The 21,861-nt window shown below is 42.0% G+C and overlaps 1 protein-coding gene across 12 annotated transcripts; it reads left to right on the top strand.

The window, feature by feature from the left end:
- The first annotated feature begins 1,130 nt into the window (after positions 1 to 1,130).
- Positions 1,131 to 21,235, top strand: zfr2 (zinc finger RNA binding protein 2). Of its 12 annotated transcripts, none has more exons than XM_077024047.1 (19): positions 1,131 to 1,217; positions 2,076 to 2,322; positions 2,578 to 2,695; positions 3,316 to 3,534; positions 3,666 to 4,024; positions 7,673 to 7,858; positions 8,224 to 8,446; positions 9,499 to 9,650; positions 9,966 to 10,085; positions 11,749 to 11,894; positions 12,517 to 12,643; positions 13,265 to 13,470; positions 13,919 to 14,087; positions 15,649 to 15,826; positions 16,796 to 16,881; positions 18,961 to 19,056; positions 19,382 to 19,493; positions 20,744 to 20,841; positions 21,011 to 21,235. In XM_077024047.1, exons 1-19 carry the CDS (start codon positions 1,165 to 1,167, stop codon positions 21,182 to 21,184), a joined length of 3,069 nt encoding a protein of 1,022 aa, XP_076880162.1. In that variant the 5' UTR covers positions 1,131 to 1,164; the 3' UTR covers positions 21,185 to 21,235. The 12 variants fall into 12 exon arrangements, with proteins under 12 accessions (XP_076880162.1, XP_076880163.1, XP_076880168.1 ...); XM_077024048.1 differs by having other exon boundaries at positions 15,652 to 15,826; XM_077024053.1 differs by having other exon boundaries at positions 13,280 to 13,470.
- Positions 21,236 to 21,861: the final 626 nt, after the last annotated feature.

The following is a 21,861-nucleotide window of genomic DNA, read 5'->3' on the forward strand; positions in this document are numbered from 1 at the left end:
CAAAGGGGGCGTCGCCCCCTCAGGCGAGGTGTCCCGCCCCCTCAATGTAAATAATATGACCCATTTATTTTACAACAATCGCTACATGGCGCCCCCTCGCCCGCTCAACAATCGTTACACGCCACCCCCCGCTCAACAACTTTCGCCACCCCGAAATTTTCTGACGCCCCCTCACTGTATATGTTCTGGCGCCGGCCCTGAATAAGATATATAAAAATGACAAAAAAGGTATTTCAACAGTTCCATGTTGAATCATGCTATTCTATTTTGTCACCATAATTAAAACCATTTTAGGCCCAATAAAGATTTAACAAAAAATAAACCAAAAGCAAACAAAAACCCAAACAAAATGAAAGTTAATTCACAACGTCCACATATTTTGCTTTTGATCACTGCAAGCACTGAAATCCCCCCACGTCGACCTAGAGGGCGCTCTCCTACAAGAAGTGTTCGTGGTCACTGGAACAGGAACCATCGGTTACTTATCGAATAGAAGATACATTTAATAAAACATTTTTGAATGTCACAAATTGTTGAGCACGTAACTCTTATGTGATTCTACGTAAACGTATTTTGAACTTTATGAATTATAATACAAATCAGTATAGCAGATAGAAATTCCACTACCGTTATAACAGGGCAGCTTAATTTTCGGTTGCATTAAAAGTCTTCTCACTTTTCTCACATTTTCAAAATCAGCTACAGCTCAAAGCTGACCTCAAATGAGGGCGAAAAAGGAACAGGGTCACAACGATGTGAATAAATTATCGGTCATGCAGGACATGCAGTGCATGTTAGAACATGCCCCAGTAATCTTACAAAGAGACAGAACAATCAAAAAGCAACGACAAGGTCATAAAACTTTGGTTAAAACTGTTTGCATACGATATCCGCATCGAACACACAATTCTGTATAAAAACGACAAAAAAAACAGTTTTAGTAGAATATAAGTGTCGAGGAAACACATCAATATGCACATTTTAAGCCATAATGGAAGGAGCTTTTTGTTAAATTAAAACATTAAAACATGTTGTTGGCCTATTTTGGTGTATGGCGCCTTGATAAATTTGGATGCTGTTAAACTTGAACCTCCAAACAGTTAAACAGGGGGGGTGAGGGTCACGTGACAACACGCTCTGTCACTGGTGCTGAAGTTGCCTAAAATGGCTGCTAGTAATTATTATGGATTCACGCATGGAGCCGGCCCGCAATACAGGTAATACTCTCGAGGGGAACTCGCATGTAGGACGTGTTTTCATTTTAACGCAATTTCAAGACGATGTTTTATCAACAGCATCATTTGTCATCTTTTTTTTTTACCGACCAGCACAGCCAGGTCAGTAAGCGAAGGAAGTTAATTTGCTAAGCTAGCTAGCCAAGCAGGCAGAAAGTCAACCAGATTACATTAGCCAGTTAACCCAGCTCTGTTGGACACGTTCATGTCGCCCACCGGCCTCAACATTAAGATTTTGTGCGAGTCTTTAGCTGGCCAGGACACATAGTTAGTGACCATGTTGACCACTGAGTTTTGTTAGCCGGTCAGCTTGCCAGACAGATGTTGCCAGGTGTAGGAGCACGTTTTAGAGTATTGTCCTGCATAAGCTAAGTGACATTCTGTGGACAATATGCTCTTTATTTTCCTTGTCATATATGTGATACTCATTCATTCAAACATGCTCTTAATTTCTCGAAATCTCTAACATTCATTTAGGTTCTGTGTGTACATTGGTACTATTATACTTTGAAAGCTTGTTATTCATCAGTTTGAGGCTCTTTGCAGAATAACTCTTTAGGATCTAAAAGTCATTTCACTTTATACCATAAACAGTGTCGGTGGTGTCACTGTTACTGCGTATGTTGTGATGATACCAAACGTCTTTTGCCCGTGTCCATTCTATCCAACTTGACCCACTCACATCATCTGAAGCTGCAGGCCTGTGAGTTGTGGATCACAAGGGACGCTCTCAAATAATCTTACAGTTCTCCATATTTGTTCTCAGATGAAGGTTTTTAATAGAACCACTAGGATGCATGTTTTCTTGAATTGACCCTGACTGGTTTCGACCTCTTCTAGCACCCAGCCGGCCCCTGCGTACTCCCACCAAACCACTGCTAATTACGGTGTCCAACCCTCCACTGGAGTCGCCCATGCGGTCACGGCCTCGTACGCCCCTGCCACTGCACAGACTGCCCGGCCGGTGGCTTCTCCGGCCTTTCCCGCCTACCAGACCCATCTTGGTCCAGATTATGGATACCGCCAACAGGAAACGGCGCCTCAGCCAGCCACCACACCACAGACCTATCAGGTCTTCACAGAAGCAGTTAGTGTCATTTCTGCTTGTTTCCCATTAAAGCAGCAGTGGGTGTGCCCCTGCTCCTGGTTTACATAGTTACCTTTTGTCATCTGCTGGTACTTGAATACTTTGGATGGTTGTATTTGGTTTGATAATTTTCACCCATTTGCATCAACACTGCAGCGCATTTCTATATTTTCTATATCTGGGAAAACTAAATGTAAAGTGATGAATCATAGCCGGGTTTACTGCAAATGCAAATGCTTCCCTGTTAAATCACAGCAGGAGAGCTACACCTATGGACGGCCGGTATCAGCCAGCAGTTATGAGAACAAGCCGTACTATCAGACGAGCATGGCGCCTGCGCAGCGCTCCCCACCTGAACCCTACTTTCAGACAGGTGCTCTGCGTCCAGCCTGCTCTCCTTCCCTTGAAACCTTCCATGCGTTCTGATTAGGGGCCCTGCAGCTATATCAAGCTAGTTGTAGCAGTATTGCAGAGGCTGTGAATGAATGCTACCAAATCAGAACTTTGTATTGTGCCCCAACGGATCGTAGACATGCTGGAATGTTTTGATGAATCATGGCGTCTATAAATAAAATAAATGCTGTGCCAAATACAACAGGCTGACCTTTATCAACTGAATTTATTTATTTATTTTCCAAATGCATTGTGATTTATATTTTGAAATATTTTCACAGTAAAGTACTTTTGTTGATGCTGTGCAGTGAGAGTTGTGACTGCATTTCAAAAGATCTTAGTAATGCGCCTCAAAATGTACATCACACCGTATGGTCTGCTTAGTACACAGGAGAAACAGTGTTGAATGTTAAAATTGACATGTCACATTAAAACTGCAACGTCACTTGGACAATAGAATATCATAGCAATACTATATGTATACTTGCATTAATATTTTAGTTATCCAAAGTTAACGGGAAGACCACTGGTATGCAAAAAGCATTTTGGAGCATTTCAACCTTGGTTACCCTCACCTAATCTGGTTCACTCCTTTCCCAGCAGGTCTGAAGAGTGGCTACAGGCCTGTAAGCACAGTGTACAGCCACCCTCCTCCTCAAAGACAGGCCCCGGCACTCAAAGCGCTTCCTCCTGCCAGTTCTGTGTCTACCAGCTACAGCATTTACCCAGCTTCAACCAGTGTGCCACAGCCACCCAACCCCATATCAACCTACACGCCCAGCTCTTCCTACAACTCCACAGCCGCCACTTCTTACTCTGGTAAGTCCAGGAGGGGAAGGGGGGGGGGGGGGGTTGTTGACAGGTGTTCAGAATGTATCCCGTGAGCTTTCTACATGGTGAACTTTCACAGTGTTGGGCTCTGTGCCTGAACTCATTGTCCGCCTTCGCAGGTCTCAGCTACTCCAGTTACGATTCTAGTGGCTACACGTCCACTGCGACATACTACCAGCCTACACAGCAGCTGGGGCCCCCACCACAGACTCAACCCCAAGCTCCTCCCTCCCAACAGGCCCCACCCCCTACGCATCAGCCCCAGCCTCCCCAGCAGCAAGCCCAGCCGCCGCCCACTAAGCAACTCACTGGCTCCTCCTGGAGTAGCACTGGGAACTGCATGGTCTCGGGTTCAGCTGTCAGCGTGTACAAGAAGCCAATGTTCCATCAAAACAAGGTCCAGAAGCCCAAAGGCCCTCCCAAGCAGCCCCAACTGCACTACTGCGACATCTGCAAAATAAGCTGTGCTGGTCCACAGGTACTGCCACACAATGGTGCTGAATTGGTTACGTGTGGTTAGGATTAAAAATTTAGAGGCACTGCAGTTAATGTGGCACTTTTAAAGAAATTGCCAGGGTTATTTATAAAGCATGACACCATTTGAGTCTGCATGGTCACCCATTACTGGATGGTTGCCAGTGAGAATCTCTGTTGCATTTGTTGTGTATGGATAATGTGTGGATGGATGGGCCAGCACTGAAAAGCTGATGTAGAAAGAGCCATCATGGCCTTGTTTAATGTGTATGAATGCTTTCTGTTAATGACTCGTGTAAAGTCTGATGTGACGAATCAGATCAGACCAAACCACTGAATGAGCAGCGCATCAGACCTGTGAAGAAGCGAGAGCGATCTATAGGACAGACGCCTGGATTAAGTGCTGCTTTGTTCATGTTGATGGGGCAGAGAGGACTGTCCCTCCCGGCCAATAAGAACACTGCATATCATTGCGCTCATTGACATATATAGGATGGGTGATACCACTGGGCAAAGATCCACAGAACACGTGTTTCTTACACACTTTTGAAGCACTGGAACAATTACATATATCTCAGATTTTACTGTAAAATATTCTATTATTTATATAATTCAATACATGAAGATTTTGTTTTAATAATAAGACTTGGAGTATACTTGGATTATGGAAAAATGTATAATCATGATTATTTATCTACAACAGGGCTATTCAACCGGTGGCCCGCGGGCCAGAACCGGCCCTTTAATGAATTTGTACCGGCCCGCAGCCCATCTCCCCATAAATAATAATAAATATTTGATAAACCGCCGTAAAAATAAATAACATTTTTATTTGCAAAATTTTACAACACTGTGTCGAAATTTACGTGCGAGTTTACGTTTTACGTTTACGAATTTGCGTGTTTGCTTCAAAATGAAAATTGTCTGGCCCACAGGTCAGAGCTCTCTGCCAAATCTGGCCCGCAGAAAAATATAGTTGAATAGCCCTGATCTACAATGACTGAGCAATTTTTCCATATGACAAAATGCGACAAAATGCTCCATGACGATTTTAACAGTTTTAACTAGTATAACAATTCCAACATGTTCCTTGATAGCCGTGACTGACCCTCTTGGCCCTCCTCCCTCATAATCTATGATCTCTTAAAAGGACACGAACAATGATTGGTCTGCATTAAATGTGTAGTGTTGCCAGTCTCCCAAACAAGACATAGGAAGAATTTATGATGCTGAGATTCACAATAGTCAATATTAGATTAGGCAAAGATAAAAATAGCGTTAAAAGTTTTTAGCTTCTGGGATTCAATCCACCACTCCAGTGGGTTCTTGCATTGCTGTATCATCATATTTGTCACATGAGTTTTTCTTCTTTTTAATGCTTTGCTGAAGTCTGTGTCTGCCTCTTGCACTGCCATTGTTGCATTGTTGAAGAGGTGGAGGATTGGTTTTTAAAAAAAATCTGTGAATGGATTTATTGATGGTCTCCATTATGTCAGTGTCTTGCTGCAAGAAGGTGAGATGTCTGACCTTTTGGCCATTTTAAACAACCTAGGCATTTTACTTTTGACCCCTCGAGGACCCTGTTAGTCATGGTAGGACATTAACAATAAAAACAAGTTTACTTACATTCTTTATACTTGAGATCAAAGTAAAATTTATTTATAAAGTGCTTTTTGCAACATGTCATAAAGCAGCTTTACAAATGCAGTGGTCCAAATCTCTTCTTAGGGTGATGAAAATTATTGGAATTTTTAAGTTCAGTTTTGAAGGATGAAGGTGAAGAACAAAACTATGGAACACTACCACACACTGGAGTCATCACACTGAAAGATCTGATTCCTACTGAGACCAGTCTGAATTTAGGCATGGAGAGTAGCCCTGCATCAGAGGACCCCAGTGTAGGTGAGGGCAGTGTGGGTGTCTGAGATCAGAATTCTATGGATGGTTTTGTTTTGAATGCTAATGAGGAAGTTGCAATAATCAAAATGGACTATAATGAACCAGCGTTTCAACATCTTGTCTGGTGAGCATCTAGCAGTATTACATGAGTGGAAGAAGGCATTTTAACCAGTGACATGATCTGAGGTATAAAGGAAAGTTCCAAGCTACCAACGAGGGTTTGATAACAGCACCAGAAAGGTTGAGTGTGATGTCTTGAGGGAGAGATCAGGCAGGTTCACCTTCTTGTCTGCTTCTGCAAGCTGCTTCTTTTTTCTCCAACTGAATGCTCTGCTGAACAGCTTCGTGCAGGGCTCCCTCACACGGTCCATTCTGGGATCTTTCAGTGCACACATTGCACACAAGCAGGAAAAATATTCATCTATGGCAAAAGTGGAGATTATGCCTCAAGAACTGCAGTGTCGTGTGTCCATTGATGTCAGCCACCATCTTTATGTTTGAGGTGTCCGTAGTGTGTCTTTAAGCCCCGTGCAGCTGTTGCTTCCTTCTGGCAATGGGTGATCTTCTGTCTAGTGTGTGTTTCAGGGAGGAAAAAGCAAAATGTCCTGTTCATAGACACTTCAAATAGAAATTGGCATCAGTGTAATGAATTGTAAGGCTTCGTGATCCCGCTTAGCCATAAGTCTATTGTGGCAAAGAGTTGGCTATAGACACATCATTTGCAATTTTGCTTAGTTATTGCACTGAACAGGCAGTGCAACTCTGTTGAAATGGCACTGTGTAATTCTCGCCTAAAATGTTCACCAATTCCTTGAATGGCTAATAGATTCTGTTTGCGAACGGTGCAAATTAGGCGTGTCTTTTGCTGGGAAGGAGGCTGTGATGTCAGTTATTTCTTTGTGTTTGAGATCTGGATGAGCAGGCAGTTGTATTGCAAAGAGTGCCCTTAGACTCGAGTGGTGGAAGACGAGGGGGTTTTGCTGTAAATTTCAGATGGCTAAACCAATTGGCCGCAATTTCCTTGTGGTGCAGACACCACTGTGTAATAAAGGTTTGCATGGCATTTGTTGGACTCCTTGAAACCAAAGTATTTCCAAACAGCTGAAATGGTTTAATGTTCCTGTTCACCAGAGGCTGTTTCCATCATCCTGGATCACGCTGGGCTAACCATGCCTCAGTCTGGCTCAGTAAGTTTGGGCCTTTAGGGAGGGGTGAAGGCACACCGCTGTAAAGAAGAGGGGTGTGCTGGATTTATAACGCGAGACAAGATCACAGCATAACTGAGCAATGGAACATTAACAGTAATTGCTTTAGTTCAGTTATCTTGCCGTTCTCATTGTTTGAGGACAATATCGTAATTGAGATTTTACATTTGCTTAATTGCCCAACACCATCATATACCAATTAGAATTTTATTATATTTAAAAATAGTGGATATAGGAATGTTTTGTCTAGGTGACTCCGTGGCCAATGCCGATCAAGTCCAAGAGCTTGAGATTTAGTCTAAATCAAGTTTGTCATTATATGCAGGGCATCAGAATATGTAAAGTTAGGTTCCCATGTTACCCTCTTGTTCAAGGTTTACATTGAAATGTGCCACAAAAAGCATTGCCTATGCCTTTAATCAACAAATGATAAAATGCATTGCAAGACCAAATTCAACAGATAAATTTATGGATAAATGATGAAATGCATTCTTGTTTTCATTCATGCTTTTGTCTGTCTCTGTCTGTGTGTCTCTGTCTGTGTGTAGACCTACAGAGAGCACCTTGAGGGCCAGAAGCACAAAAAGAAGGAAGCAGCTCAGAAGTGTGGTGTTAGTCAGGCGAGCAACGGACCACGCGGGGTGCAGACCCAGCTACGCTGTGAACTCTGTGACATCTCCTGCACCGGTGCTGACGCCTACACCGCTCACATCCGGGGGGCCAAGCACCAGAAGGTTCGTGCTAATCAGTCTCCACAGACTCTCAAACTCAAAAGGTTCAGATGTTTAAAAAAAAAAAAAACATTTATTTATTTTCTTCATACCAGGATTCTAATACTAGAATGCAGCAAAACTGAAATTTCACACAAAAGCTCAGATTTACATTGAAGAGGTGATTTGAAATGGTTTGCAGTAAGAGAAAGTGCTAAATTGTTCTGGCAGTTCTAAAGTGTTACAGAATCATATTTTGAGAATCCAAGACTAAATTATAAATATTTTTTTGCTAGTCATTATTATGAACATCTTTTGCCTGCAAAGAATAACAAGAATGTTAATATTTTCAATGCTCCTTTTGAGACACATTCCCTCTTTTCAACCAGGTGGTGAAGCTACATACGAAGCTTGGCAAACCTATTCCCTCCACGGAGCCAGTTTTAGTCAACTCTGCCCCCATTGCTGTGACAACGACCTCTGGAAAAGCCATGCCAGCGGCTGTAGCTCCGCCTTCCCCCTCAGTGCCACAGAAACCTTCTTTGCCAACCGTTCCCAAGGCTCAGCTGCTGGCAAAAAAACCTATTGCACCACCCAAGGCTGCAGTCATCGGTGAGCATGAACTTTTTAGCGTCACATGATTTCTTTGATTGTTAAATATTTAAATTACCGTATTTTCTGGACTGTAGAGCGTACCTCAATATAAGCCACACCTACAAAGTAAAAAAAAAACCCCGAAAATGTTGTAAAAGCCGCATATATCTACTAAACTGAATACATTTAACTGAACTGATCAGTTTCTGAACGGTGCCTGTAGCATTTTGCGTGCGACCGATTTTGCTTTCAGCCGGTGTTGTACCGAATTCCGACTTCCCTCGTTTATCCGCGCACAAAGACGCTACAGATTATATTGTCGATTTGCGTTTCTATGCATAAATAAGAGCTAGACTTTAATTATCCATCACAGCAAATGGCACATCATTATCTATGCCCAAATCCACACTGGCTCAAGGGATTTGAGTCCGGAAATTATTTTAAATAAAATACACACTGGCTATACCGAAGTTCACCTCTGACCACATGACTTCGCAGTATTACAGCAGTATTATGTTTAAATATCTAGATAGGACAAAACTAAACTAGAGTGCTCAGTGAACTAATAATCTCTGTAACCCGAATATCATCTGTAGCGTCTTTATGCGTGTGCAAACTAGGGGAGTCAGAATTTGGCACAACACATGTTTGTTTGAAAAAACAACTCCGTCATGCCTGCTGCTTGCATGTGCTAAATGAAAATGAGTACGTTCTTCTTTGATTTACAACTTTGACCTACCACCTGATTAACTTTCTGCTCCGCCCCCTGACGGGTGAAGAAAAATCCACAGAAAAGCCGCACCTCATTATAAGCCGCGTGGTTCAAAGCATGGGGAAAAAAGTAGCGGCTTATAGTCCGGAAAATACGGTACTTCCTAACTGATCTGGACCGAGGTACTTGCATTTCAGAAATGACTCTTAAAGAAATTTGTTTTAGACATAATGTATGTTTAACTTTTCAACTGGCAGAATTAACAGTTTGTTGTCACACTTCTTGCTTTTTGACGACTTTTGCCATGCACGGATCTTTTGGATTTGGTGGACTTATGTTGCCCCTTGTTGAACGCAAGCCAGCAGCGTTGCTGCTCCAGACCTAGCGAGGGTGGAGGAGGAGGTGAAGCAGCTGGCAGCAGTGAGGTCAGACCCTCAGAGTGAGGACGAGGGGGACGGAGGAGGTGCTCAAGGGGACATCCAACCAGTCGGCCATGACTACGTTGAGGAGGTGCCAAACTCTAGTGTTTCTCAGGCGTCCAGTCTCCAGATTACTTTTAGTTTTATTCCCTATTACATAAGTATTACAAACGAAGAAGATTGGGATTTCAGTGATAATCCCATTGCTTAGGAATTTGCTCATCAAATAGCAGATTATGAACTGTTAACTGTGACTTGAGACTGACACATTTGTAAATGAATCATGTACCCTTTATATGGATGACACTTGTTTTCCATAGTGCCATTTAGATTTAGGTCACATGTACGGTATTTATTTTTTCTTTCTGCTTGCTGATCGAAGCTCCTTGCGTTCGTTTCTTCTCAGGTTCGTAACGACGATGGAAAGGTGATCCGTTTCCACTGCAAGCTGTGTGAGTGCAGCTTTAACGATCCCAACGCCAAAGACATGCACCTGAAGGGCCGCAGACATCGCTTACAGTACAAGGTAGGGATGTCCCGATCCAGCTTTTTGAACTTCCGATCCGATACCAATATTTATTTGCACTTCCGATCCGATACTGGCCTATCCGAGCATGTATTAAAGTTTAAAGTTATTTAGCCAACTTACTTTGTTGTCAAACTCATGTTGAAAATTGTTTTACTCTTGATAACAAGTAGCCAGATGAATTAGGTGTGTTTGAATAATACACAATGGTTGGTAAGGAGAAACTAACCTGTTTATTTAGCAATTAATAAACTCAAAATAACAAACAAATGGCATCAGTAAACCAAGGCTTAAAAATCCATAAGTGCAAATAATATTGTAAATTGTATTAAAAAAGCAAAACGCACAACCTGAGTAGAAAATAGTCTACTATTTTCGTTTCTGCCAGTGTTAGTTGTGTAGGACCTTTTCTTTTTGTCTTCGGTTTTCTTTAGAAACTCTTCATGTTGTTTATGGTGATATTTCGCTAAATGCTTGATTAGATTGGTTGTATTAAAAGTTCTTTCAGCTTTACCACCACGCTTGACTTTACTGTGGCATATGTTGCACTCTACCTCTTCGTCTTTGTCATCCTTTAAGGTAAAATAATCCCACACAACTGACATTTTTACCGATAACTTCAAATTTACATGGCCGTCTTAATGGTTAGGAGATGCCACTGAGCTAAATTGGGGAGATGCTATGCTCGTGTGCTGAAGGTGTGCTGTAAAATGCAGACTGGGGTTTACTCTCACTGGTGAAAACACAGCAAAAACTGGAATGGATTATCTAAATGGGTGCACTGGAAAACCTGGATCGGACTTTCAAAAAAAATAAAAAATGGATCGGCATTTTCTCGTCTTGTCCCGAACCGATACCCATTTTTTGCAAATATCGGGACAAGCCTAGTACAAGGTGCCACTGGAACTCTGACAATGCTCATATCCTTAACACTACTGTTAGACACATTTACTGCTATATAAACTACCAGTAGACACTTCTGAGATTCAACTGGGCATTTGTCCGTTTTCATAACGTTTTTCATAGTTTTCATTAAATCTTAAAAGCAACACTTGTTAAAGTTAGAATAAGTCATTTTCCAGTCATTCCAGTGACCCCTTCACATTATAAAATAGCTATTATATTGACCCCTAGTGGCTTGAAGGTGTCAGAAACTCTTTATAAAGTGACCTCCTTGTGGGGGACATGCTTTATGGGACATAAAGTGGTTAATTTGAGGGCTATAAAGAAATTTGATTCTTCATCTCATATGATTATCACTTTATAGGAAAATGTAAAAGTAACAAATAAGCAATTTAATAATCAATATTTTTTGCTAGTAAAATTCCGTTGTCAGTTGCGTAGGGAGAATTGCATGATCTTGGCATTATGTGTTGTAACAGCTAGTGACCTTATAGGACCTTTTGAACTTGTAAACTAAAGAGCAGCTTATTTATAGATGCATGTTTGTGTAATAACGGAGTATGAACAACATATAGGCTATCTGTCTTTAATGAGACAAGGTTGGGTGGAAATGGGTTAAAACAGTGTTCGTGAAATGTAGATGATGTAGCATTTTGTTAAAATAAAAAAGAAAATCGGTAAACATAGGCAAAGTGATGCAAATCTGTCAAACATTAGGTCAAATAAATCGTTTGCCATCCTTTGACTTTACCAATTACAGAAAAAGGTGAACCCAGACTTGCTGGTGGAGATCAAGCCAAGCAACCGGGCACGGAAGCTTCTGGAAGGCAAGCTGAGGAAACAGAAGCAGAAAGCTGTGTTGAAGCGGCAGCATGAGGACGAACAGCGCTGGCACATGGAGATGAGGTGGGCGTGTCCAGAGATGAGGTGGGCGTGTCCAGAGATGAGCGTGGCATTTTAGGCCCTCTTGCGCAGACACACAAATGTCCCAAGACTAGTTAGTGGAGATTATTTCCTAGGAATTGATTAGTTATAGAATAGTTTTAGAATTAGTTATAATATGTGTGTGTGTGTGTGTATATATGAATGTGCTAGTATGTGTGGTAAGCAGCAGGGGTCTTCAGTCCTGTTCCTCGAGATATAGCACCCATGTGGAAGTTTCAGTTCTAATATTGCATGCCTGGGAAGAATATTCTAAATGCTTCAAGGACCTGGATTTATAGTTAGATTCGAGCTTACCTCTAGGGGGCAGTATGTTGTTATGAACAGATTTTTATGTTCCTGTGCATTACTCAACGTTATTTTTTTCTGGTGTCATTCAAAATTACAGCTTGGGATAAATTAAGAAAGAGCATATCGGAGGCTGCTAAATTGTTTTACTACCTTCTCCTGATCAGCTAGGCAAAAACATCTATGGTCAAATATGCATTTAGGCAGTAGAGTGAAGAATGGGGCCGGGATAAGGGGCGGGGATAAGGGGCGGGGATAAGGGGACTGTGTTTGTTGATAATGTTCGTGTCTGTTGTAGAAGGTATGAAGAAGAGGTGTACTGGAGAAAAGCAGCGGAGGAGCACATGTACTGGGGCGAGCAAAGGCGTAGGATGGCTCCCCCCCCCCTCATGACTCGTCCTGGGATACCTGTGCCCCCTCTACTGGTGAGTGTATGGCAGGGGTAGGGGCTAAAACACCTCAAGCAAGGTGAGCAGGTGTGTGTTGGAGCAAGCGCAGACACAGAACACACTTACAGTCCCGTATGAGCTTGTGGGCAGACGTTCACAGTGCTAGCTAAGGATACTTTCCTGAGGAGACAACTAAGGCACGTCTGCAAGTTGCTCTGAATAACAGCATCTGCTAAATGCAAACCCACAAGGGTTTCAAGGATGAATATAATTATCTGTAGTTTACAGGATGTTGGTCAAAGATGAAGGAAGCTAATGTGTCATAAAGGTCAACCAGTGGGCCACTCTTCACCAGTCCTGCGCCTGTCCTTTACCCTTTATCCCTTATGATCCTTTATTATATTATGACCCACAATTATGTTATTAGTTACATTTGGATAGCACTTCTCAAACTTCTGTTAAATTTTAGCCCCAGATTTCCTGTTTGCTGTATCAGCTTACCGCAGACAGCAAGCTGCAAGGTCGAGGTGATGAGAAAACAGACCAAGAAGCAGGTCGCGTTCAGCTTATGTCAAACCCGCGTCTCTCATACGTGGGTGAAGTGTCTGGGGTGGCCTGCGGCTGGCTGGTGGCGGGACCGAAGCTGACCCTCTTAAGGTCCCTCCCTTGCAGCCCGTACGCCGGCCCGATTCCCCGGACGACCGCCACATCATGGCAAAGCACTCCGCCATCTACCCAGTGGAGGAAGAGCTGCAGGCTGTCCAGCGCATTGTGTCCCACTCCGAGAGGGCGCTGAAACTGGTGTCGGACGTGCTGCTGGAGCAGGAAGCAACCACAGAAGACAAAGATGCCACAGATAAGCTGTGAGTCCCTCCCCTGGGGCAGCGTTCAGTGTGAGGTTCTGTCAAGGTTTATAGATGGAGAGGGGCACAGCTCTTCAGACCTGTCCTGAAGTATGTTCATTCTACTCCTTGTGGTTCCTGATTGTGTTTCAGCTGTCCAAAATATACCAGCCCGGGTTCAGATGCTCATGCTTTCGTGAATCCCCTTGCACCCAAATCGGAATTTGTGCTCCGCATTTAAAGCGCATTTAATTAGTGTTAATTAATTAGAGTTGCTTTGGGTAGACTGTATGAATGCTAATTAAAGTTAATTTTCATTTACTGTTCATTTCTCCATTTTAGAACTGTTTCATTAAACTGTGTTACTGAATATCATGTTAGCCACTTATGATTCTTTGGTTTCATGCTCCTTTAATTTTCAACCGTGCATGCTAACTGTGGTTTTCTGCTTGTCCTCGGGGGGGTGCAGGGGGGAGTCTCAGGGCCGCGTGTTGAAGGGGGTGATGCGGGTGGGTATTCTGGCCAAGGGCCTGCTGCTGCATGGAGACAGGAACGTTCAGCTCATCCTTCTAGCGGCCAAGAAACCCACCGTCTCCCTGCTCAACAGCATCGCCAATGAGCTTCCCAAACAACTGATGGTGAGACACCAAACCCCCTTCTTGTCTTTCTGTGTACCGTCATGCTACAGGGACACACTGAGCAACCGAGAGTTCAGAGTAAATGTTTACATAATAGTGCTAGTTTGGGATTTTTTTGTTGTTGTTGTTAGGGCATAAGACCAGTTGAACTGGAAGCCACTGCATCTGTAGCGCTGTGTCATGGACCACAAAGGGGAATTTTTAAACTTCAAACTTTATCTGTACTTCATCGTGGATTTTATTTTATTTTTTACCACATTATTTTGGGAGAATATGGTGTTAAAATGTATTGTAATGGACACAAATTAAGTATTATATCGCGATCTATCGATCGCAGGTGGTTGGCGCCAGAGCGAACTAGTAACTCATTGAATCATAGATGTGGATCAGAGGTAAATAACTTACAGTCAGTGGGAAACCTGCGTAATCACGTGCTGACCTTGGTAATATGCGATTTCACACACTCTCACGCCACACATCGAATTTCTCACGCTTGAATGTTATTATTATTATTTATTTTTAAATAATCTAATCGCCGCACACCGCAGCATATTCAGCCAATCCATCGGTTGTACATTATAACAGGTTGAACCGATCAGAATATAGATTGCGCTGTTGCTTGGTAGACTTTAGCCAGCCCGCTCCCCAACCACACACACACACACACACACACACACACACAGCCGCTACACTAACCATCGCGACAGATTCCAGTCCCCCCCGCCTGAAAAAAGCTCACGCCCACCAAACTTGAGAGATCTGGTCGTATGAAATAAATTTTAATGATTTTTAAAGCGTATAATAACTTCAATTTTTAAAACTATAGTTTTTTATTTCACATCAGAATATTTTGACGGCACCCCCGATGACAGACGGCACCCGCGGCACCCTGGTTGAGAAACGCTGATCTAGACAAATGCAATTAGAGAGTTTATAAAGTCCCATTTAGCAAGGTGGTTAAAGATGATTGTTAAAGATTAATATCCACTTCTGCTTCCTGGAGAAACACAGCATGTTCTGTCATGAGACCTTTCTCACATTTCTGAAACACGTTTTTACCACACGGCTATGATAAATTTGGTTATGGCTGTGACGTTGGAGTTTCCCCAAACAGCTTCCACATTTACATTTGAATCTGTGCAAGTGTGCCTCTTTTATCCCACAGCTGTTTCCCCTCAATCAATGTAATTGTCACCGTTTTGATGGAGTCATAGTTTTGTTTAATGCCACATCCCACTGCAGTATAGTCCTGCCTGTTTCTGCCCCCTCAGTCTGATGGCTGTTTTGAGTCACCTTTTGGTCTCCTTGCCTGGTTGCATCACTATGTTAAACGTACAGTATTCAGACCTCAGGAACGCAACCATAGCTTGCCCTCATTATATTTCTCATTTTACTGCAGGAAGTCTATGAAACCATAGGCTAGTTATCACCTTTTAAAGTGGTTACTCTTGGAGCTGTCGCTGTGGTATAATTGGCAACATCTGTCCTGTGTAGCCCCCCAAGCAGCACCACCTCAGCCTCCTCCTCTGTAACAAGTAACCCAAGCTGTCCTTTTAACCAGCAGAGCTTTTCTGAAGATCAGTATGTGGTGCAGGCTCGCCCCGAGGAAGCCAACATCGCCATTATTTCCAGCAAGGAACCAAAAATGCAGGTCACCATCTCCCTCACGTCGCCCGTGATGCGGGAGGAGTCTGCCCCCGGCGTGGAGGACAGGGCAGGCGCCAGACTGCCTGAGAAAGGTTAGAGAACCCACACTTTCAGATGACTGCACTCTCTCTCTCTCTCTCTCCGAATCTATTCGGATCTAAGCTAAATCAGTCCCAGGCCCAGCTGAATTTGGCATTCATTTTTCTCCTACGTGTAATTTAGCCATGTAATTTTGCAATGCTTTTATAATGTGTTTGGTGGCACCTAAAGCTGGATCTCTGACCTTTCTGTAAGGGTATTCTGTTTGTGTGTGTTTTTGTTTGATGAGTTCGCGTGGTGGGGGGGGGGGTGTTGGCTCATACTGTAATGTGTATGGCGAGTGTTGTGACGCAGAGATCGGAGCACTCTGTAGGAAGGAGGACAGACACTGCTGTTTGACAATCAAGTGTACAGGTCTTTCCGGGAGAGATATAAGGTCTTAGGCATGGGCATGTGTATAGAGATAAGCCCTGCCCATACTGACCTGCTGACTTACTGACTCTTAACTACTTATTTAACACGGTGGATTCCTGGTTAAAAGTGGGTTAGGACACCCATTAATAAATGTACAGTTCACAATCATGTCCTTATTACTTATTACTATGTGTTTATTTGTTCATTAATTAAAACCTGTCTAAACTGTGTTTAGTGGTCGCCACTTTTGTGCTTGGTGGTTTTTTTTAACGTCACTAGGCATAGGCTATTCTCTCGAACTGCATTATTTGTTAATCATTTCTTCTACAGTAAAGTATTTTAGGAACCTGGTAAAGGAAATGTGCAAAGGACTCTACCCCCAGAGTGTTATGAAATGTACATGTTGTCATTCGAACATTGCTAATAATTCCACTGCCTACTACAATTTCCCCATTTCATTTCCATGTTTATACTGATTTATACAGCATTTGTTCTGTCTTACGTCATAGAGCAGAAGTCGGTACCTCTGTGAATTTCTTTTGGCTTCACTTTACTGGAAGGCTCTATAGAAACCAGTGACCGTGTTCTTTTTGTCTGTGTCTTCCCAGTGCCTGAGAAGGACCTCCCAGACGTTCTGAACAGGACCAAGTGCCTCGAATATTTAGCCGCTCTTCGACACGCCAAATGGTTTCAGGTAAAAGAAAAAAGAAAAAGGGGCATTGTAGATAATACTGTGATTTGTTCTGTGAAGGAGAAGAGCTGATTGGTAGTATGGTGCAAACAACTCGTCTTCCTAATTTGCACAGTATAACAGGGTGCAGTGCTGAGCACAGAACCTTGACTCTACAGTGACAGCCCTCATTTGAACACATCACATAGTTCATTAGTATAACACCGTCATGCATGATCCCAAACAAACAATGAATCTGGTACTGGTTACTTATGTACTGTCTCTTGCCTTCAATCAGCAAACCAACATTCAACATAGCAGATGCAGATAACCAGATGCAGGTGTCTCAATTGCATACTATACACTTAATAATATAAAGTGTATACTATATACAGATCTAATAGTATGGGTTTGACTGGTTAGTACACTAAATATTCACGTGCTACTCCGTTTCATACTAGCAGGAAATGTTGAAGTGTTGCTATGCTAACATTTGGAAACTACAACTTTACCTAGCCAACTTGGCTAGAGAACTAGCTTACATATTAAGGCCAAACACTACAATAACTAGGCTCTAACTAGCTTATAACGTGTTTCAAACATTTCTTATGAATATATAAACCATTTGTAAAGTTTGTTCATTATTGTACTTTAAGAAATAATAAATCAAAATTGCACTGGCATTTATGCAATTTTGATTTTGACTGCAACCGTCGCCACTGAACAGCCTAGGTTTTCCACCATTTGTTTCTACATTTTCCAGAAATGAGTATCTTGTCCTTTTCCATTTTGCGTTGCATTATGGGACAATGTCCATTCAAACCATACTAAAAAATTGACCAGTTCTAAGTATGCATCTGGAATTTTTGAGTATACACAAGTTTGACACTGCATACTATATACTTGTATTGTCAACTGTATGCAACTGGGACACACCATATATATATTGGATGACAGTCAGGTTGTCTTCTCTACTCAACCAAACATCCGAACACAGAACTTTATCTTTATAATGCTCTGACTGTTTTTCATATCTACAGGCCACATAAGTAATACTTAAAAAAAAATAAAAAAAAGTGGTCACTTGGCTGCATTAACATTTAACATCTGCTTTGTACACAGCAGACAGTGCCTAACCTAGAATAGCACACTTCCTGCTTCCTATCTAGGCAAACTCCAAAACAGAATGAAAGACACAGATAAAAAATTCCTGTTGTTTAAATGCATAAATGGATAACTAAGAGTCGAGAAATGCACAAGAATTCAATTCCTGCCCAGTTGGTTTGAATTCTTTATTTCTTCTTATTAAGGAAGTTGGAAGCTAACGGATCTGGAAGATTTTATAAATGGAATAAGAAAAGGATGGTGTCCTGCTAGCTGTTCATTATGGTAAAATAATTCATGAAGGGGTAATCAGGGTCCCAAACCAATGCTTCTTATGTAGATATTTACCAAATATTTGAATAATGCCTTACAAAATTATGGAATGTATTTTATCAGGCAGTTATAAGTTTCTGCTATGACCAAAATTGGTCACATTGGTTTCTTAGAGTAGTGCTCTCCAACAGTCCATTCTTACAAAATAACTAGCCTCTGTTTGACCAATTAGAATCAATTAACTGTTTAATCATTGTCATAAGATGATCATAAATGTATGTAGTTCTCACACAGTGTAAAATATAAACACCTACATAGTTTATCGAAATAAGATTGTTTACAGTTACAAATCTTCACTGACCAAACAGGAAAGGGTGATCATGCATGTTCAAATGTTGCACACAAGAAAATTAGCCAAAATTTAGAACGGACAAACTGGAGTCAAAACAATCAATTAATCAATCAATCAATCAATCAATCAAAGTTTATTTGTATAGCGCTTTTAACAACTCAAGTTGTCGCAAAGCAGCTTTACAGGATTTAAAAGGTTAACAATACTATGGGTCCAGAACCCTAATGAGCAAGCCAAAGGCGACAGTGGCGAGGAAAAACTCCCTATGAACAACCGTACATCTTACAAGTGGCCCTGCGAATATAAAAGCCAGCACGGTCTTCATACATGGAGGTTGTGCTGGTGACTGTGGTCTCAGTGACTTTTGTCAGCAGGCTCGAGCCAACGGACTCCAGTCCTGTGTGATCGTTATGCGTGTACTCCGAGACCTCTGCCAACGAGTGCCAACCTGGGCCAAGATGTCTGACTGGGTGAGAAGTTTGAACTTGACCTCAAACCTTTTTGGTTACCCTGATAAATCTCCAGTGTTGCACTGATAATCGTTCAGTGAGGTTTATGATTAATCATGACACATAAACCGACAAGCATAAATAATTTCGGTTATAACTTAATTTTGGCCGAATGTTAACTCTTCGATCAAGGGTTTATCGTTATGTTCGTAACATACCGTGACATTTATTAAAATTCTATGTTGCGGTATCACATTTCATTTTGTTTTTCTACCATGAAATTGCTCAGTGCTGAGTGTGGTGGGGTGGGCTGTTCTGTCTGTCTGTGTGTTCATTGTGTCTAAAGGCCATGGAGCTGCTGGTGGAGAAGGCCATCAGCAGTGCTTCTGGTCCACTGAGTCCAGGGGAGGCCATGCGGAGAGTCCTGGAGTGCATAGCTAGTGGAATCCTGCTGCAAGGTGCACGTGCTTCTGAAGCTGCTCTGTAGACTTAATGATACACATAATGATCCGCTCTCTGTTCACAAAATTTTATCTGTTCAATTAAATGAATGAATCAATGTTTTTTTTATGTAGCCTCTCAACTAGGGGTGTGACGAGATCTCCGTGTCTCGTGATCTCGCGAGACTCAACTCCGCGAGATTTCTCGTCGTGTTAAAAATCTGTCTCGCGAGATTTGATGACGTCACAATGACGTGGGAAAATACAGGTATTACTATTGAAGATGCCCCGCCACTTTCAAATCGTTTGTTTGGCATCATTTTGGGAACCCGGCGGAAATGATAAATGGCAAGAGAGTGACTGATAAGACACTACATATGCAAACATTGTATGAAAATAATGCCGTACACCGCGACTAATACGAGCAGGATGCAGAGACATTTACAGCTGCACGCACCACAGCTCAGTACTCAAATCAACATCTCACTTGAACAGAGGTAGCAGGGACAGAACGGCGCTTTGGCAAGTTGAGACAGTAAAGGATATCGGGAGCAGTGTGGGGATGCTAATATTCTTAAAAATGAACATGGCAGTGTAGTTGCAGCAAATTCAGTGACATACTTGGTCAGGCTCAGTTTGCACTCTGTATTGACAGAGAAGAACTTTTTGTTTTGTACATAATACAGTGAGTCCCCGCTTAACGACGGGTCTGTATAACAACGGACCGGAGTTACCACGACATTTAATTTAATTTTGCGCGGTGCGCGGAGGAGCAGTGGAGTGTTGTGTACGATAAGCCCATCTCGGTAACGTGATCGCTCTTTCTCACGCTGTACGCACGAGAACATTGTTAGTTTTTTCTATACTGTATTTACGATCAAAGCGTATCTAAATATAGGGTCACGCTTAACGACGAAAACTGCTTTACAACGGACTTTTCAGTCTCTTACATAATGCATGTTAAGAGTTATAATAAAACATTTCAAAGTACATGTTTAAAGTTAAATAAAATTTAAATAAAAGTCTGTTGTCCAGTCACATAATTTGTAATTTTAGTGTTCTTAAAATCTCGTCTCGTCTCTAATCTCGTGAACCCAGTCTCGTGTCTCGTCTTGTCTCGTGAGCTGAGTGTCTCGTCACACCCCTACTCTCAACTCAATACACAGATCATGAAATTGTTCACTCCTTAAAAGGTTTCTTTGGAAAATGGGGTTTCCTTTGCGTATCGAAGTATTCAGATCTCGATGTAATGTTCCTTCTGTTCCCAGATGGCCCAGGCTTGTTTGATCCTTGTGAAAAAGTCCAAACAGATGCACTAGGCAGCATGACGAAGCAGTCCAGAGAAGATGTTACAGCAAGTGCTCAGGTGCCTAAAAAATCTGGCAGTATTCTTGTGAGGTGTCTTGGGTGACGTTTTGCTTATGAGAGCACTAGCTAGCTTTTCCTTTCACTTGCTTCTTTTGAGTTAATTATGCATGAATTCTGCTACTATCTGTTGCCTAGAAAGTCTTTTAAAATAGCCTTCTCTTTTCCAGCATGCCCTGCGATTGTTGGCTTTTCGTCAGATTCACAAGGTCCTGGGCATGGAGTCACTTCCGGTTTCCAAGGCCAGTGCTCGCAATCGCAAAAGGCGACGGGACGGGGTGGACACGGGCGAGGACGAGGGCGAGGGCAAGAAGGACAAAAAAGAAGACTTGCAAGAAGCTTGAGAACCGTTGCAAATACCAGGCGTCCTGATCACAGATTCTAAGTTATTTACTTTGGGGGGGGGGGGGGGGGGGGTGGGGAGTGGAAAAAATGAAGCCTCACTGCAAAGGACAAAAATGGTAGTCTTGCCATTTTTTTTGCTTTTTAAGACAAAAGGACAAGAAAAAAAGAGAAATTCTATTCTCCCTGTTCTCTTTTTATTACCGCTGTACTAAAAATAGGTTTAAAAATGTACCTGAGTTAAAAGGGAGATTGCATTCCATTTCATGAGTAGCAGAGTGCACCTGAATTCTGCTACTATAAAACGACACTGTTACTAACCTGTTTTTAATCCAAATGTAGGCACATTTATTCAATATTAGCACTTAAAAATCTTTAATCCCATAAACATAGGACAGTTGTGGGATGTTTATTTTATTTTTTTGCTTTGGTTTCTGCTTTAACACGAGACCTTAAAATAGGGGTGCGGTCCAGTTTTCTGGACACAGATTAAGCTTGGTCTTGAACTAAAACACTAAGAAGGATTTTCATTTTCTTAATAGTGCAAATAAGTTTAAATCTAGGCATATTTTTTGTTGACCGTTAACTCATTCTGTGCATTATTGCAGAGAGATTAAAGATTGTGTAATCTTAGCCTCAGTTGTAATAAATGAGTACTAAACTGAAAAAGTTATATACC

Source organism: Brachyhypopomus gauderio, chromosome 12 (assembly GCF_052324685.1).
Source record: "Brachyhypopomus gauderio isolate BG-103 chromosome 12, BGAUD_0.2, whole genome shotgun sequence".
NCBI classification, from domain to species: Eukaryota; Metazoa; Chordata; class Actinopteri; order Gymnotiformes; family Hypopomidae; genus Brachyhypopomus; species Brachyhypopomus gauderio.